Below are 17,743 nucleotides of genomic sequence, written 5' to 3' on the forward strand. Positions count from 1 at the left end.
CTAACACAGCCCCTTTCATGCGGGACAGGGTCGCGAGGGAGGGGGCCTGGTCTCGGGACCTCTGAGGCAGGAGATGTCTCCCATGGCCTGCCATCGCTGATGGCTGCGCGCCGGCTTGCCAGGGTCATCTGTGAGCCGGCACAGGTCGGCAGTGCAGGAGGACACCGACGGTGTTCTACTCCAGCTGGCTGGCAAGCACGAGAGGCAGAAACTGTGCCTGGGGCAAGGGACGAAGTGGGACCTCCTTGCCGGTGGCTCTGAGCTCGTGGGCTGCTTCAGGCGTTCACCGAAAGGCACCCTCGGCAGCCGTGCTGGGAGCACTGGAGTAGTGCTGGAAGGGACGTCGGGGCGGGCAGGACGCCGCAGGCGCTCCCGAGTGTCGGCTGGCTGTTCTTGGGGACCTCGGCAATCTGTTCCACCACTCTGCTCTTCTCGCGCTCTCCGTGGCAGCCCTTAACTCCCTTTGAAGACTGTTGGCATGTCTCCCTTCAGCCCTTTCAAGATTAATTTTTTTCGATCTTAATCCAAGAAACAAGAAGCCTTTTTGCAAAACATACCAGCACCATGCTGCCACATTTTTCTTATCTGCAGTTAAGTAAAAATTAAAACAAACTTTGAATATTCATTTGTTAGTTTGGCTTGTAAAATGTGTGTCTGTTCAAAAATATTCTTGCAGCCATTCTGTGTATTGCCTTCTGACATTTTAACATTCTGCAGGCTGCAAAACAGTGCTGCAAGCTAAACAAACCTAAAGCTTTTAGCTCTTCCTCAATTAACACCATCTTTTTCCCGTGTTTTCCATGACCTCTGAGGACCTCTGTGGCTCCGGGGTTTCATCTGGCCGATGCAGCTCTTCTAAAGCCTGGAGGCCTTTCAGGGTCCTGGTTCAGCCCCGGCCTTGCGGGGCTGAAGCCCCTTCTGTCGTGTCTGGGGTTAGGCTGCGGCAGCCGGCTGCGGCGGGGGACCCTGTGCTTGGGCGGGCAGACCTTGGGCACCCTCACCTCGGGCGGTGGGGTGGTCGTCCGGGATTCCTTCTTTCCGCAGCTGCAAAGGGAAGGATGTCACGTAGCAGCAGAGCTGCTCCTGCCTGGGTCTGGGATGGCGGTCAGCCAGTGGGGACGAGGAAAGCCAGGCAGGTCCTGAGCTTTCGGGCGAGCGTCTGAGGGGTCTGTTTGGCACCGCGCTGCTCCAGCCCTGGCTGCCCCGTGGATGCGCCAGCGCTATGGTGCCTCTCTTCCTCGGCTCCCGTCTCGCCCATCCCAGTAGTGCGGCCGTCCCCGTCCCTCGCAGCACCCAGCTCTTCTCCCCAGGTCTCTGCAGACAGATTGGTCTTGGAGCGAGCGTCCCGAGTTACCACCAGGTTACGGTGGTACGGAAGGGGTCCCCGCATGGCACCTATCGCGGGGTCCGTACAGGAATCACTAAATGGCTGACACTTGGCAAGAAACGTTCCCAGGCTTTGCTCCCTTCCAGTTTTCAAGCAACTCTCCCCTCGGCTCCCGCCTCAGCCTCACTGGCCCTGTCCTCAGAGGCGCGCTCGACGCAGGGAGGTGCTCCGGGTGGAGCAAGGTCTTGCCTGCGCAGCTGACCCGAGGCTCGTCGCGGATCTCAGCAGTGCTGCAGGAGCGGCTCCCGCGGCGGAGCCACCCCGTCCTCGGTCCTGCCCGTGTGATGCTTCACTGAGTGCACCACGTGCCCCTGTGAAAAATGTGTCTGAAACCAAAAGACGCTGTAGTGCAGGGCAAACGCGGGGTCTTTTGATAAATGGCATGGCACGCTGTTCTGATGGGAGAGGCTTGCAATAAGCACCCGCGCTGTCTCTGATCTGCCAGTCCTTATCCCCAGGGGAGGCCTACACTGAGCCTATGAACCAAGATTCATAATTCTGTGAGTATGGGAAACCATGGACTCATTGGGGGCTTCTGTTTCATGGCACATAAAGCATTGACCACAGCCCACATCCCTCCCGCGGGAATGAACTGTTTCCTTTACCTCTCCTGCAGGAGGTGAGGATCTTGCTGCTTTCTTCCCTGCTTGGGTTCCCATTTGCACCACAAGTGGTCAGTGTGCTTTCTCTAACGTTTTTAATAGCGTGATGTATTTAAGTTATGCTCAGCAGTTTTTCCCACCTCAGTTTTATCCTGAAGCTTCCTCCATCTGCTGCAGGCTGAGAGGAGTCTGTGTCTGAGAGAAGGCAGCGATTCCTGCCAACCTTGCCTTCCCTCTGGGAAAGGCACAAGTGATGCCTGTTGGCGGGGACTCGTCCCCCCGTCCCGATACTGGGCAATATCAGCCCTTCGCTGACCAGCACAGAGGCAGGCTGCGTTCCCCCCTTCTTCCAAAATGTCTTGATACAGAGGTTTCCATGGTGCTTACACACCACATTTTACTTCAGTTCGCTGCCTCTAAGGGCTTATGTTCCTCAAGACTGTCAGTTCTGTTTGAGCTTGTCTGTAACGCCAGATGAAGATAAGACAAAGCAGAAGTGTATTTCACCAAGATGTAGGTCAGGATTTTGGTTATAAGCAAACAGAGTGTAAATGCAGTCTCCATCCAAGTTTTAGAGAGCTAAATATTGTTGGAGTGTTTAATCTCTGATGGTGCGTGGAGTCCTAGCTGCCAGGCAGCCTCGGGGAGCCGCTCTGTTTTGCAAAGGTCTCCTCGGGGACTGGAGCTCTGCGCAATGGTCTCCGCAGTTTCTTCTCTGCTTCCACCGCTTTATATCTCAGACTGCTCATGCTGCCATCGAAGTGCCATCGGCAGCGGCTGGGAGGGCTCGGCCAGAGGAAGGGGTGTCACCTTTGTTCCTAACACGGGCTACGATGTTCGTGTAGCCCTTATGTCCCTGCAGATCGCTTGGCGCCAGAAGCACGTGTGCGTTACCTGTGAGGTTTGCAGTCTGGTACGTGTTCTCATCTGTCTAAACGCGCTGTGCATTATCTGTAATTACCGTTGCGGGTGACAGACCTGGCAGCGATGCGTTCAGCCCGGGCATGCCCGTGGGAGCGCGTTGATCTTCACTTCCTAGTCCCGGGCTCCTGGCACCCCGGTCCCGCCGCTCACTGGCTCCGTGCGGCGTGGGCACGAGAGGCACCGGCAAACCGGACGGTTCCCTGCGCTCCTGTAGCGCGGTCTGCCGCCGGCTGAGTGCCCGCCGCTGCGGGGCTGGTATGTCTTCGCCTCTCACCAGGAGCGTGCGGGTAGCCCGGGGCAGGACCTGGTGCAGCAGGAGCTTTCGAGCACCTGGCTGAAAGCTGGAGAACCTGCCTGGTGGTGACTCACTCGCCAAGCTCATCCCTGTGCCCGGAAAAGGTCAGCCATAAACTTCTCTTTGGTGGCAGAGGCAGCTTTAATGTTCCCAGCCACTCCTCTCTCCTCACCCCCCACTTCTTTTGGTGCTGGTGGGGCTGTACTGCAGACCTGCTCCGGCAACTGGGCAGCTTTGGAAATAGCATTGCCAATGAGTGCTGGGCCGGACTGCTTGTCCTTCGTTCCTTTTGCTCCGCAGTCGCACGGACCATGTCAGTGGCGCAGCCAGGGACGTAATGCAGGATGGGTGCAGGTGTGGGGTGCAACGGGGACGGTCCCTGCAGGCAGGCGGCATGGAGTGGCGCGTTGTGCTACTGCAGTTAGGCCGCTTCTGGCAGCACGGTGTGTCTGCCCTGTGCCGCAGCCTGCCACCAGAGCGTCACCACAGGTTGTGTCTGTGAGACCTGCCTGCAGTCCCCAAGTACCGAGATGGGGAGTGGATCTTGGCAAGCAGGGAAGAGCCAGTGGCCAGAGCTTAAATCGCCGTGGCCCACACTTGGACATCATGAGGAAGCGTTACCAGAGCGTGCTGTGGGGCTCTGGAGGCCCTGCCCAGACAGCACAGCTCTTGGTCCCATCCCCTGGCACGGGTGGGCTGCGCTGGGGCTGCCTAGGGCCAGCCGACCCCTTCCCCGGCCCTGGGAGTGCAGGAGTGGGCACAGCGGGTCTCTTGGGGCGACGTGTCCCCTGCTGGGCTGGGTCTGGGCTGACCGTGCGGCGGGTTTTGTTCCTGGCGCTCGGAGGGGCCGGGCTCAGGCGGGGCTGTGGAACGGGGCGAGGGCACGGCGTGCAGCACCCGCTCGGGAAGGAGCTGGTCCTTGCTCAGCTGCGCGGGCTCTTCCCCGAGTCGGCCGGCGGTGCCATGTCCGTGTTTCCAGGAGTCGAGGCTCGCTGGAGCTGGGGAGGAGGGTTCTCCCGTGACAGCAGACAAGTGGAGAGCTCTGACACCGCCAGGCCTTGTGCCAGTTTCCGATACCCAGGTGACACTTGGAGACAAGTGATGGGACTTGGGATTTTGATTTTGTCTGCCGTACAGGTAAGGGTATGTGCTGTTTTTACTAATGCTGTCAGCTTTTCAGTGCTGTGTGCCTGCTTGAAATTTTCATCATAAAGGTACTGTACTTATGGCTGGGATTTGGTGCGCAGAAATACACCCACTGGGTCTGTGCAGCACATCTGCGGAGGCTCTGGTATTTCCAGCAAATGCAGGCACTCTGCACATGCCCAGTGAATCTCGTGGCCTGGTCCAGTAGTGGGTTTAGGAAGGGTGCAAGGTCAGCGGTGCACTACCAGGCGCTTTAGTGTCACTGTGCGTTTGCTGGGAAGCAGCTGTGGACACGCAGGGGGTGTTGGATTTTCCAGAAGCACAGCAGCCCTGCTGGGAGGTCTGCACGGGGATGTCTGTGGTGGCTTCTGTCCGGTAGATGTGCCAGACATCTCAAATGCCAGTGAAACAGCAAGTCCCCACAATCCATGCTAACTAATCTTGGGGACAGAGAAGGAGGATGCCTACAAAAGCATTTGGGTGGATGGTATGCTGGGTAACAACAACAAAAAGTTGATGGGACAAAGTGTAAACCTTCACTAGTGGAGAAACCCGCAGGCTGCGGGTTTTGCGGGGCAGTACAGGCAGGTGCTCCCAATGGCCATGTTGGTGTGTCGGACACCCACCCCGAGGTTGTCTTCGTGTGAGCACTGGGAGCATGATTGAGACACAGGAGGAGGTGTAGGGCGCCCTGAAGCAGGAGTCAGTTACGTATGAGAAGATCCATGGTAAGGTCAGACTGTCCAAAGCCAAAGGTAGGTTAGGTGCTTTTTGGGAAGCTGTGTGGAAAAGGAGTGGGAGCTCACTTTGCCCAGATACGGAGAGCTGAGGCCCTGGCTCGGCTGGGACAGCGTCCTGGGCTCTGCACGATGAACAGCTGGTAGGAGCTTGCCTGCCTTCTTCACCAGCCAGGGTGTCGAGGTGCACAGGCCTGTGTAAGAAGTGAGTTGAGAAGGGCTCTTCTGGCTCCTGGCCGAGAGCGCCTCTCCACAGGCCTGGGGCATCGGGAGGAGGTAGAAGAGCACGGGCGAGTGGCGCCTCTGCACCGCCCTGGCGTTTCTGCTCCAGCTCCATCAGAGCAACGGTGCAGCTGAGGCTAGAGGAGCACGAGATGGGATGCTCAGTAAAGCAAGAGCTCGCTCCGTGAGCTGCGTTGTCCCTGTGGATGTGGGGAATAGCTGTGGGATATAAGCTGACCAGCTGGAACTAGATTTTTTGCAAGGATGGCAGAAGATGCCCCTTTCCCCCAGGACTGCTCTCCCATCAGCAGGCAAGCACACTTGCAAGCCCTTAGGCACTAGAGGTTTTTTAAATCATTGGGAAAATGCTGACATTAGGAAGAACTGGGTTGTCTGGCTGACCCATCCTGGGACAGCTACCTTCATTTTGTAGCAAATTTGTAGGGTAATCTGGACTGACAGACCCCCAGCCTAGTGTGTTTCAACCCAGTTAAAAATCAGCGCTAGGTATCTTTGTTTTTCAGCTCGGTTAAAAATTGGTGCTGGGTGTCTTTCTGTGTAGGCAGCACGCCAGCTCCACCGGGAAACATGCGCTCTGCTACAGCAGCATCACTGCCGCAGCGAGGAGCAAGCGCTATGCCTTGCTGCTGGTATCGGAAGCAGCAGCTGTACCGAACGCGTGGCCAGGCTCTGCTCTTGTTCCCCTCCTGGCAGGTGCTGCCAAGAGCTGTAATGCCCCAGAATTTGGGATGTGTGGGCTGGGAGAAGAGGGTTTTTTTTCTTTCAGAGTTGACTGTGGCTTGGGAGGGCAAGCGTCCCCCCGAGGAGCTGGAGGGCTGTGGGAAGAGCTAACGTGGCACTGACGAGGCTGCGCCTGTTTGGGGGAGGATGAGGGTCCTCACCTCCCTCCGTCTGGGTGGCTGCGCCCCAGTACCTGCTGCTCTCTGCCCAACTGAGACCAGTTAATGCCCCCAGGCTTCTTGCCAAGTACCAGCTGGGTTGTGCCGTCCCCTGTGCCCTCTCATGACTGTCTCTGCCCATCATCAGCACACGCCCGGTTACTGGTGGTCTTGCTTCACAGGGGTGGCCTTGTTTAACGGGAGGTGTGCTGGGCATGCGGGCGGTGGGTGACGCGCGCCTCTGTTTCAGGGCATCGTGGGGAACCTGTCCAGCGGCAAGTCGGCCCTCGTGCACCGCTACCTGACCGGCACCTACGTGCAGGAGGAGTCTCCCGAGGGTAAGGTCTGGTTTCCAGGGTGCCTGGGGGGGTGCTGTGAGTCCTCACTCCTCTCCCTGGCTCTAAAGGGGACCCCCGTCTCTGTGCCCCATCTGCTGCTGCCGCAGGGCTCTGCAGCCGCCCCTGGCCTTTGTTAGGGGTTTCCCTCTGCTTGCTTCCCCCCCTCACTCCACCTGCTCTTTGCTCTCTTCCCAAGGTGGCCGATTTAAGAAGGAGATCGTAGTGGACGGTCAGAGTTACTTGCTGCTAATTCGAGATGAAGGGGGCCCCCCCGAACTCCAGGTAGGAGACCGGTACCTCCTGCGGTCCCTTCCCACCCCGTCCTGCCGGAGGGATTGCAGGGCTCCTGGGGAGGGTCCTACCTGGCTGCCTCTTGGGAGCCCAGTTGTGGGAGAACACGAGGACTGCGAGGCCTGAGGAGGGGCTACCCCTGTGGTGACTGTTGACCCCAGGGCCTCCCTGCGGTGCCGGGGAGCTTCTGCCGCAGGGCCTGAGGCGTGCGCTCGGCTGAGCCCGGCCGCAGCGCCCCACGTACCTGCCGTGTGGCTGCCCTTGCTGGCAGCTCTGGGCACGGGGCTCCGGGACGCTTGTCTGGGCTGTAACAGCAGGTCTGTCTCCCTCAGTTTGCTGCCTGGGTCGATGCTGTGGTGTTTGTCTTCAGCCTGGAGGACGAGATCAGCTTCCAGACAGTCTACAACTACTACCTGCGGCTCTGCAGCTACCGGAACACAGCGGAGGTGCCGATGGTGCTGGTGGGCACGCAGGGTGAGAGCGGGGCAGCCGGGTTTCCGCCCCACATCCTCCCTGCCTCGGTCAGGAGCACTGGTGACGCGTCTGCTCTGGCAAGAGAGCGCGGGGTGCTAGCCCTGCGAGTGCGTCGGGAGATCCCGGTCTGTAAGCTGTACGCAGGACAGTTACTCTTAGGCCCCTGCAGGAGCTGAGTAATTCCTTCTCAGACCGTCTCAGCTTTCCTGCAGAGAGCTGCCTTCCTTCATGGAGCCACTTTCCTCTTCGAAATGCCCAAACCTGCTGGTGTTGCCTGCCTTCCTCGGTTCTGCCTGCAGCAGCTGGGCCCAGGCAGGAGTCAGGGCCCAGGCAGGGTTTTCTGCTGGTGCATTGCCCTTCGTCCTCCGGGACGAGCTGCAGCAGGGAAGGTTTGGGGGGATGGCAGCTTGCTTTCAGCACCCCAAGAAGAGGCCTGAGCTGTGGAGCACGGTCATCCCTGAGGTGCTGCCAGCACACGTGGATGTGGGGAAGAGCAGTAGCAGCCCAGAACTGCCCTCCCCCTCCTCTTCCCCCCCCAGGGCTGGGGACTGGAGCCAGCTGGGACTGGGACGGAGGCCGTAAGGGAACTGTCACGAAACCGCAGCTGAGGCTGCCAGAGGAGCCAGGAGACACAGCGCCTGGAGCCCCAGCTGGGCACCCCGGACGTGTCTGGGCAAGGAGCTGCTGATGGAGAGGGGCTGCCGGGAGAGAGGGCAGCCCTTGACCGGCATTCTGCCTTGCGCGGCGTGCGTCAGAGGCAGCCTGGCCTCCAAAAGGCTTGCTGCAGGTGCCCAGGAGGCAGGGAGGGGCAGCAACGAGGGCATTGCTGCAGGTGTCTGAGCTCCGTCCGCTCTTCCAAAATGAGCGTCTGTCCTGCCTGTATATGGTAAAGCACAGGCAGGAGGGAGCCTGGGGCTGCCGAAGTTGTCTGGATGTAAGGGTGAGAGCAGGGAGCGCGAGCAGGGGACGGAGGATGCGAGGGAAAAAGGTCTTGGCAGGAGCCGGTTCCTGAGCAGTCTGACCCATTCTGGCAAAGAAGAACCTGAGGCTGGGAAGGCAGGCAGTGACAGCGGGAGGGGAGGTGCAGGGGTGTCTGCTCTGGACCCCAGATTAAGCACAGAACAAAGTTATTAAACTTTCGATATTTAAAGATTGTGGAATTAATGTTCGGACTGAGTGATCTTGGTTCGGGACTGGGCTGGGGTTGCAGGCATGTGCTGCAGAGGCTTAGGAGAGGGGAAGAGTGCTATGGCAGAGGGGTCGGTGGTCATTTCTGTCCCAGCCTTAGAGCCAGGTGAGGTCGCAGCCGTGGTACAGTCACACTGAGCAACCCAGTGGAGAGTTCAGGGGCGGCTTCTTTGCAACGCGAGTCTCGGTACTCCTTCGACTCCTCCTGAGAGGCTTCGTTTGCAGCCCTGCTTGTCCCTGGCATGTCTTCAAGGAATTGGATTCCTCTTGGGAAGGCAGTTTTTCCAAAACATGCGAGCACTTAGCAGCCATCTGGGATACAAATTAGGCCTGGTTTTTAGTGTTGTCCACCAAAGCCTCGACTGTGAGTGCATCCTAGCAGGTCTGTCTTTCCCAGTTAACTGAGGATGATTTTTCCCTTCTGATTCTTTAATCTGTAGGGTATGGCGGTGAGACCTAAAATGATCGAGACTGGCAAATCCATTTTACTCTGCAACTGAGGTGGACTTGCCGATGAGTGCACTCGTGCGTTACAGCAGCCGTGACCAGTGACACATTGACAAATGGCAGCGCTAGTAATTTCTGATGCATGTAAACACCGTCCGTCCTCATGTAGATGAGGCTGCGTTGGACCCAAGGTCAGGCTGTTTACAACTTTGCCCCCAGCGCTCTGTCTGCTGTCGCTGAGTGTCCTCTTGTCTCAACAGCTGCACTGTTCACAACACGGTTGTGTGAAGTTGTGGTGGTGTGTCCCGTTCCTAACACGCAGGCTGCCTTGCCTTGCCAGCCACACCTCCCACTGGTTTCTGCCCTCTGTCTTCAGAAACATCGGTGGCTGGATGGTTAGGAGAGTTGAATAAGGTTCATTTAAAAAATGGTTCATTTAAAAAGGTTCATTTAACACATCCATTTTTCTACAAACGTCGGACCGTAATCTAAGGCATTTATAGTACTATGAAGGTGGGTATCTCAGTGTGTGAAGGGAGGGAGGGAGGTCAGGAGTGTGCCCTGGGACCTGTGGATAGATGGGACACAGGCACTTGCTTTCTAACCTCCTCTCCCTTTGGTTTCCAGATGCCATCAGCGCCACGAACCCCCGGGTCATTGATGATTCTCGGGCGCGGAAGCTTTCCAATGATTTGAAGCGCTGCACGTACTACGAGACCTGTGCCACCTATGGACTGAACGTGGAGAGAGTCTTCCAGGATGGTAACTGCAGCTGGCGGAGGGTGTCTGGGCGAGACAGGGCAGCAATGCTGTCCCAGAGAGGGGGCTTGCACCACCTAGACCACCGGCTCTCGGTTAGAACGGCGTGCTGCCGTGAGGCCAAGGGAGTTAGGCACATGTTGGTGTGCAGTGCCGTTGCTCTATGCACGCAGACCGGGTCGAAGGAGCGGGACGTGCTCTGTGTGTGGAAGGATTCCTCTGTGTGTGGCACGCAGGTGAACGGCACGTGGTTGGGCACGAGGGACCGTAGAGCGGGGCTGGGCAGCGCCCTTCTCCTGCCTTTCTTGCAGGGGCTGTCCTCTGGGTAGCCGCTCATTCCAGAGAGCAGAGAGGCTGCAGGGGACGGTTGTGTCCCTGCGGGGGCCGGTGCGGCACAGCAGTCTGTATGTGCCTGCAGAGGACTTGTAAGGCTGCAGAGAGGGTTTTGATGCCATAGGTGGAAGAGGGAACCTACACCACGTCCTAGGAGTTTGCAGTCCGCTTAAACAAACTGGGGCCCTGCTCTATAATGGGACTGCGTATTCCCCTGTGCCCTTTCTCTGCCTTCTCTTCTGGAGTGCTGGGGATCTGTGTGCAATGTGTGAGGCAGGGTCCGTGCAGAGCTGAGTGGCTGGGCAGGACAGAGTTGCTTTTGGAAAGGAGGAGAGCTGTGCTGTTAGTGTTTGCAACAGGCACATGGAAGGAAGTTTGGAAATAATAGTGCAGCAGGACTGCCTGAAGGCAAGAATCCAGCTTGGTTCATTGCAGCACAGCAAGGTAGGCTGAGGGCAGGGCGTAGGACTGAGCCTGTCGTCGGCTTCAGGTGCCTCCTTCATCCTCTGAGCTGGAGCTGGTGATCCTCCTTCCCCTACATAAGTCTGTGACCTTCCAGTAATCTCCTGTTGCGGGGCTGAGGATCATAGTCACCATGCTGCTTTTCTTATGCAGAAGCATGTAGAGATGTTCCCCTCTCCCGCCGCTGAGATGGTCTGAGAAGTCAGCCCAGAGAGCGGCCTTTCAGGCTGTCCCACCTGCCCCGGGCAGGGAACCCCCCGGCATCCAGCAGCCCCTGCACTGGTTTGGTGCTCCTGGGGAAGCTGGGGCGACCCCGTTGGGCAGGTTGCTTGTAAGTCTCCCCTTCTCCCTCCTCATGATTAACGGAGGAATGGTGGGAGGGAACAGCTGGGAATAGCTGAGGATCGTGAATACTGCAGCAGACCTGGAAGGGGAGGATCTGCTAAACCAACTCGGCGGTTTGTAGAGCAAGTCTGGAGGCAGAAAGAGGAGGTGGGCTGTGTGCACAGCTGATCCCGGCTTCTGGAAAGCGTTTGGCACTGCGTGTCACCAAACTTGGTCAGCTTATTCCTTTAAATTGGTTCTGTTGTGCCCCTTCTCTGAAGGACAGTACAGTGAGGGATAGCAGCCGGTGGGTTTGGGGAGGGCACTGCAGGATTAGGTGCTGCTGTTCGTTAGCCTGCTTCTCATCCTGTTTTATCTCAAGATGGAATGAACTGTGCTCTGGGATTATTTTTTCTCTTTGTTGACCCTGGGAGCATAGACAACACAACTTTAAGCAGCGCGATGTGCGAGATGAAAGCTCTCAGGTGAGACCGGGCGACTCAGCTTGTCCTGCGACAGCTTCTAGCGCCAGCGCTGCTTAGCAAGCTTGGTGGCAGACCTTGAGCTGCTGCTTGAGGCTCAGGAGGGAGCGCCTGCAAAGTGCTGTGCTTCATCTTTTGCCTGGGTTTATTCATGGCCTGTCCATGTGGTGGGAAGGAGGCAAGCGAGTGGGTTTGTCCACATGAGGAGCAGTGAGACTGAGGTGCGTGGTAATGGGAGACTGCTCATACAAACCCGATGTCAGTCTGGGCAGATGCTGATGCTGTACGGAACAAGGAGCGTGGGCCGCCCTGCCGGGAGGGCTGAGCCTCTCCCAGGGGAGCACCCAGTCTTGCCTTCGTACAGGGCAGCAGGAGGACCGTTGCTGGAGCGTGGTCAACTCGGGTGTCAGCACTTCAAAAGGACACAGAGAAACTGAGAAGATTAAAAAAAAAAAAAAAAAAGCTACAAAAATTAATCAAAGGCTGGAAAAAATACCTGATAGTGAGACACTAAAAGAGATTATCCATTGAACAAATCAAAAAGAAGAGTGAGAGGTGACTCGGTTACAATATAAGAGTAACTACGTACCTGTCTACATGGGGAGAAGATCACAGATACTAAGACTCCGCAGGCTAGAGAGAGTTAATGCTAGAAGCCAAAGCCAATCAAATTCAAATTTTAAAGAATCCTCGCTTTTTTTATTAATAGCCCTCTTTTCATTAACTGTTGGAAAAATGCATAGGGAAGTGCTGTATTCTACATCTCTTGACTTGCTCCAAATTCTGACCAAGTCCCTCTGTGGAAGAGACTCGCCGTAAGCCCAGATGACTGGTGCAGTGCAGGCTGGGTGAAGTTTAATGGTATACAAAGGTCAGCCTGAAGAATGGAGAGATCCTTCTGGCCTTTGAGTCTGCGTATGCAGGATCTGCCTGCGTTGCCGCGGTTCCCTGTGCCATGCTGTGCTTCCTGCAGCAGGCTGCCTCTGCCTGCCGCGCCGTGCTGCACGCCTGCCGGTGTCGGTGCCCTTGCCGAGTGCGCTGCTCAGAGCTCTGGAGAATCAGTGTGATAATTGGGATTTGCAGATGGAGCAGAGGGACCCACCGTCTCATGGGAGATCTGGAGTAAATCTCAGGTACTCTGCTCTCGCCTGCCTGCTCAGCTGCAGGACCACGCAGACGCTGCTGAGCACAGCTGTGGGGAGGGAAGGAACAGGGCAGGAGGTGCTGGCGAGGAGCTGAGGAGAGCTGAGCCCAGCGCATTGGCCCCAGACGTCACTGGCATCTGAGAACTATTCAGGGACTTCCAGGACCCAGTTTCAGATGAAGGTGACTTGATGGGATGAGGTGTTTTCGGAGTGGGTAAGCAGCTTTTCCTAATGAGCGCTGGTGGGTCCTGATGCGTCTGTTTTGGAATCTGGTGGAGTGCTGGCAGTTGTGGATTGTGTGAGGAGCTTGCCCCACGTGGCGATACAGTTACCAGCCAGACCTCCTCTTTATATGGTTTCTCCAACACAAGTTGCTCAGCCCGGGTCGTGGTAGGCCTGCCCCGTGCAAGCAGGGGAAGATGTCGATTTTCCACAGCAGAAACAGGAGGCCTTCTGTAAGCGGTGGTCTTTGCTTTCACTGCAAAGGTTTGCTTGCTGGTCCATGCTGTGCAGAGTGTGTGCTGTACCTCTGCTCCCAGAGAGCCCTTCCATGCCACTGTCTTGTCTAACAACAAGCAAGCGCTGACCTTTTTGGACAGCAGGTTAATGTGCTGGTCTAGCGTGACGGCTTGAGGGAGCGACCATCCTACCTCTCAGTATTCAGTTGAAGGCAGAGGCTAGCACTCTTCCTTCCCAAGCTGCTGTCTCTGCAAATGCCCCATGGTCTGCACGTGGTGCTGCTGAGCATGGGGGAAGCTCCAAGAAGGAGAACCTCGGATCTCCACATTCACCAGCTGTTCAGAGGTTCTGCAAGAACGGGGTGGCTCCAGCTGTTGTGGTGCCCTCTTTCCTGCTCAGGCAGGGCAGCAGAGCCCCTTCCTCCATGCCTGGAGCAGTTCCTGGGTGTTGGGTCTGAAGCTAAGTTCGTGGTTGTGTTGTGCAGGGATCTAGTCCACGTACGTTACAGCGTGTGCCACTGCAGTTGTGTTGAACCTTTTGGAGCGGTGAAAGCTTTGTCCAGGCAGTCAGGCTTCTGAAGGTCACTGTGAAAAGGATGCATGGCATGCAGAAAGGGGGTAGCTTTCTCCTTGCTGGTTTCTCAAGTGTGGTCTGGCCAAAGTCCCCCTGGAAACGCTGTTCGCTGTGCGGGAACTGCACTTCTCTCATCCTTTCCAAGTCGCTTCCAGCACCAGATGTTGTCACAGTTACTGCTTCTGTGAAAAGACAGGACAGTCTGCTTGTAGCTTCAAATACTGCGAGGAGACGACCCTGGCCCGAGCAGGAAGAGTGACACAGGCTGGGCTGTGTGCTGCAGTGCCCAGCAGGCACCGGCTGCGGTTTCAGAGCCTCCCCAGGGGTGAGCCTGCCCCGGGGGTGGGTCGGTGCGGTCCCCTCACTCGCAGCAGAGCCCCCGCTGAGGTGGGAGGCTGGTACTGAACACACCTCTGACTTCTTGGCTCTGGAGAGGTACTGTTAAAGAGCTTTCTTCTGAAAATTGCCTTCACAGAGCTCCTGTATGCAGAAATCTCCTACAGTTTAGAGGATGCCAGGACAAAAACAAGAAGCCATCAGTGTGGGAGTGCCTCAGCTCTTGGGCTTCATTTTAAGAATATTTCTGTACCAAGCAACGGTTAGCGACCAACATGTTGAGAGCCCCTTGGCAGTGATTACCTCAGTGTTGTTCCTGAAGAGGAAGAGTGACCCAGGCCCAACCCTGGAAGGGCACGGAGGGACAGCAGCCATGCTGCCCGCTGCTGCGGGTGGCTTCTCTAGCTTCACCTCTGCGGCAAGTCCAGGGTGAGCGCTTCTCTCCTCCCACTGGCCATGAGCATCGGAGAGGACAGGCGGCGGTGCGAGGCAGCCTTCTCTGTGGCCCGCCAGAACCTGCTGCTGACGTGCCGGCGGCATTGCTGCTCTCTGTTGGTCCTCCTCGGCTGCAGGGCTGCAGGCTTGGACTTCAGCTTGAAAGCCCAAGGGTGGTTCTGGCTCTCCTGCCTAGAGGGTTGTTTGGGTTTCTGCATCCTGAGTGTGACCGCTCCTTCTGCTCGGGTGTGAGTTCGTTTGTTCCTGGCCCTCGGGGTGATTGACAGCATTGCCATGTCTTCCAGGGCAGTGAGTGACGCTTCTGAGGAACGGTTTGGCAGGAGCATTTCAATGGAGAGGCCAAGAGTTTCTGCACAGGGGAGTGTGCACGGCCCTGTGAATCCATAAGGTGCCACCCCACCCCGAGGTGTTTTCTGTAGGGTCCTTGGTGCGTCACCGGGGACCTTCACATGCACCTCCTCTCTGTCCAGGTACTCCCCCGAGAGCTGACCGTTCCTGGCAGTGTCTGTAGAGGGATTTCTCCGAACGTCTAGGACAGAGTACTGTGGTATGCTTTAAAATACCACGTGATGCTCAAGTGCTAGTACGCACCGGAGTCACCGTACGTGACGTTTGGCAAACAAATGCCAAGCAATGTATCTGGACAGCGGTTCTGTGGCCAGGGCAGGGCTCGTTGGTTATACAGCACAGAGCTGCCCATAGCAACCAAAGCAATTGTGATAGGCAAATGATCCCAGATGCTGGCTTAGAGGGTGACAGAAATCATCCTTGAAAAAGTCTGACTGATGTGGAGGAGTCTGGAAGAAGTGGAGGAACCTCTGCCTGGCAAGCAGAAACATGAAGGCCACCTCAAGATGCCTCAGTTAAGAGTTGGTGAGATTTTATCGTGCCCAGTGTGGTCTTGCTGCCCTCATGATTAATTCCTTTGTTACCACTAATGCGTGAGTGACAAGGCAGAGCCTTTGCCAGGCTCTTTGCCCAGGACAGCGATTGCCGACAAGTTTTTCTGAATCTTTTCTGGCCTCCTCTCGTTTTCCCACTGGTGGTCTTCTCAACCTCCCTGTTTCAGGAGACGATTCTCACCTTGCCTCTTCCTCTGAAATTGGACCTACTTGTATTCTGGATATTGAGAAACCTCCTGCCTTGAATCTGCCTTCTCCAGTGAAGCTCGGGAGGCTGTCCTGAATGGCATAAAGTCCTCTGCCCCGGAAGGCGAAAGGGCTTTCCCTGTGGCCATGCAGGACTTCCCCTCTCCTGCCATGTCCGATCTAGTTTGGACTGTCTGACTTACCAGATACCGTCATGTGAAGTGGCTTTCTGCCTGTCGCGGCGTCCCTGAAAACGCTTCCTAGGTACTGCGTGTCCTGTCCTGGGAATTCTGCTTTGCGCTGATGAACTCGCCCTCTGAGCCCGTGGGGATGTGGCTGGTCCTGTTGGGAAGGCTGTCCGCTGCTGTACGTGGGCGCTGCTCTCCCGAAGGCAGTGCTTCCACGGAGCCGGGGAAGCTGTCTGGTCCGGGGTCTGGCCCGGTAGTTTTCGTTATCACTTTAGCAGCACAAAGAATGACCCCCGCAGGCTTGCGTGGTAGCATAGGTCTTACCTGTCTTATTCTCTGCTGGGTAGTTTCTGAGTTCTGCCTTCCCTGACCGCTCCGCTGATGCGGGTGTTTTGACGTTTTCCACGTCTCCTCCCAGGCTGTCTTCTCCGTGGAGACAGCCGAACACCACGCGGTGCGTCAGCCGGACTGTGTTTTGACCTGCCTAGGTTAAAGCCGCTGTGTACCAGAGCCTGCGGGGTCCTGGGGGGGTTAGCAGAGGACGTGTCCCATCCCTGTAGCATTGCCAGTCCCTCGTATTGCCTTTCCCGGGCAGCCCACACGTGGGGCTCAGGGGTGCAGAGCAGGGGTGCCTGAGCTCGCAATGTGCCTGGCCAGTGTTTGAAGCAGAGATAGTTTATGCAGTGGACAGTGGATGAAGCTGGCCAGAGGAGAGGATGGAGGGGAGGAGAGCAGGAAAAACAGCAGGTTAATGTGGTCTGTTTGGTGGTGTAGGAGGGGTTCCTGCTATTTATGGGACTAATATTTAGCTTGGGAGTCTGGACAGGCTCCTAGCTTTATCAGACGAGCAAGTAGCAGCGGTGGCCCCATAGGCCTTCGTCTGTCTCTGTACAGGACACGGCACTGCAGCTGCGAGGTGGCAGGATTTTGCAGTTGCTGTCGGCATCTGCCTTTTCCAAATAGGTTCAGTCACACCGCATGTATGGTGCGGCGTCTTCTGTCTTCCTGGAAGGAGAATGTGGCAGCTCCTTTATTGCAAGGGTGCGTGCCGGGTTGGACGTGTGGCATTCCCAATGCCTTCAGTCGCGTTCATCTGAAAGGTTCCTCTTTCTGTGGTGGTGGGGGTACCCAGCCAGTGTGCAAGAGAAAACGAGGAATGGTGATGTGCTCTCCTGAACTCCCCAACAGCCCAGCTTGTTCACTGTCGTGCTCTTTGGTCAAGACGTTTATTTCCAGAAAAGGTAGGAGATTGGGAAGGTTGAAATGCAATTTTGGGCTATTGGCATTAGGCAGTGAGGTCACAGGAACTGGGAGAGTTGTTCCTCAGGTTAATTTTTTGAACATCTGGAGACCGTGAGGGCCCAGGCTGATGGAGGTGGCATTGCCCAGGCTGCTCAGTTCGGTAACTGGCTCCTGTAGCTGCTGTGAGGGGGTGACCAAGAAGTGACTCTGGCTGCCGAAGGGATCTTCTGCAGCAGCCCAGGGTTCTGGGTGGCTCCGTGGTGTCCACATCAAGTCACTGCTCTGTGTGAGACCCAAGAGAGCAGGTGGCCTTCGAGGACTCAGCAGGACCAGCGTGGGAAGCCTGCCCTGCTGCCTGCTGGAACAGCCACGGGCAAACGCTGTCCCTTGCAGCTGGGTTGTGTGGCAGCAGCAGGCGATGGGGATTGCGAGGTTGGGTGTTCTGCAGAAATTCTCCTTGTTAATACAGGGTGGCACAGTTTGAGCCCCAGACGCTGGCATCAGTCAGATGAAGGGTTTGGGTGTCACTGAAGCCCTCCAGAAATCCACGGGTGGAGAAAGTTGCTTTCTGGACTCTGACCCTGTCCCTTTCTCCCTTCTTCCAGTGGCTCAGAAGGTGGTGGCTCTACGGAAGAAACAGCAGCTTTCCATCGGTCCCTGCAAGTCCCTGCCCAATTCACCCAGCCATTCGTCTGTCTCTGCGGCCTCCATTCCTTCTGTTCACATCAACCAGGTGGGAAACGGGAACAGGGAAAGCCAGGGACCCCACATGCTTCTCCACACCCCCTCGGGTCACTCACTACTCAGAGCGTTTAGCCTAGCTTTAGACTCGCACTACAGCCCTGGAGCAGCTTTTGGAAAGAGCAGAGTCGTTGTCCCCCTGGAGCTTCTGTCCGTAGCCCAGAACAGCTTGATGCTTGTCCTGAGGTCAAGCCTTGTGTCTAAA

The 17,743-nt window shown here is 56.7% G+C and overlaps 1 protein-coding gene across 3 annotated transcripts in view; it reads left to right on the top strand.

The window, feature by feature from the left end:
• The window catches only part of AGAP3 (ArfGAP with GTPase domain, ankyrin repeat and PH domain 3), a 152,552-nt gene that overhangs the window by 57,676 nt on the left and 77,133 nt on the right, over window positions 1–17,743 (top strand). For all 3 annotated transcript variants that reach the window (XM_087732846.1, XM_087732854.1, XM_087732836.1), the window contains exons 3-7: window positions 6,463–6,550; window positions 6,747–6,832; window positions 7,174–7,315; window positions 9,578–9,712; window positions 17,403–17,530. In XM_087732846.1, coding sequence (XP_087588972.1) covers window positions 6,463–6,550; window positions 6,747–6,832; window positions 7,174–7,315; window positions 9,578–9,712; window positions 17,403–17,530 — 579 coding nt within the window. The remainder of the gene's footprint in view (window positions 1–6,462; window positions 6,551–6,746; window positions 6,833–7,173; window positions 7,316–9,577; window positions 9,713–17,402; window positions 17,531–17,743) is intronic.

This window comes from Nipponia nippon, unplaced genomic scaffold (assembly GCF_047370975.1).
Source record: "Nipponia nippon isolate SJK-2023a ecotype South Korea unplaced genomic scaffold, ASM4737097v1 scaffold_1, whole genome shotgun sequence".
Classification (NCBI taxonomy): domain Eukaryota; kingdom Metazoa; phylum Chordata; class Aves; order Pelecaniformes; family Threskiornithidae; genus Nipponia; species Nipponia nippon.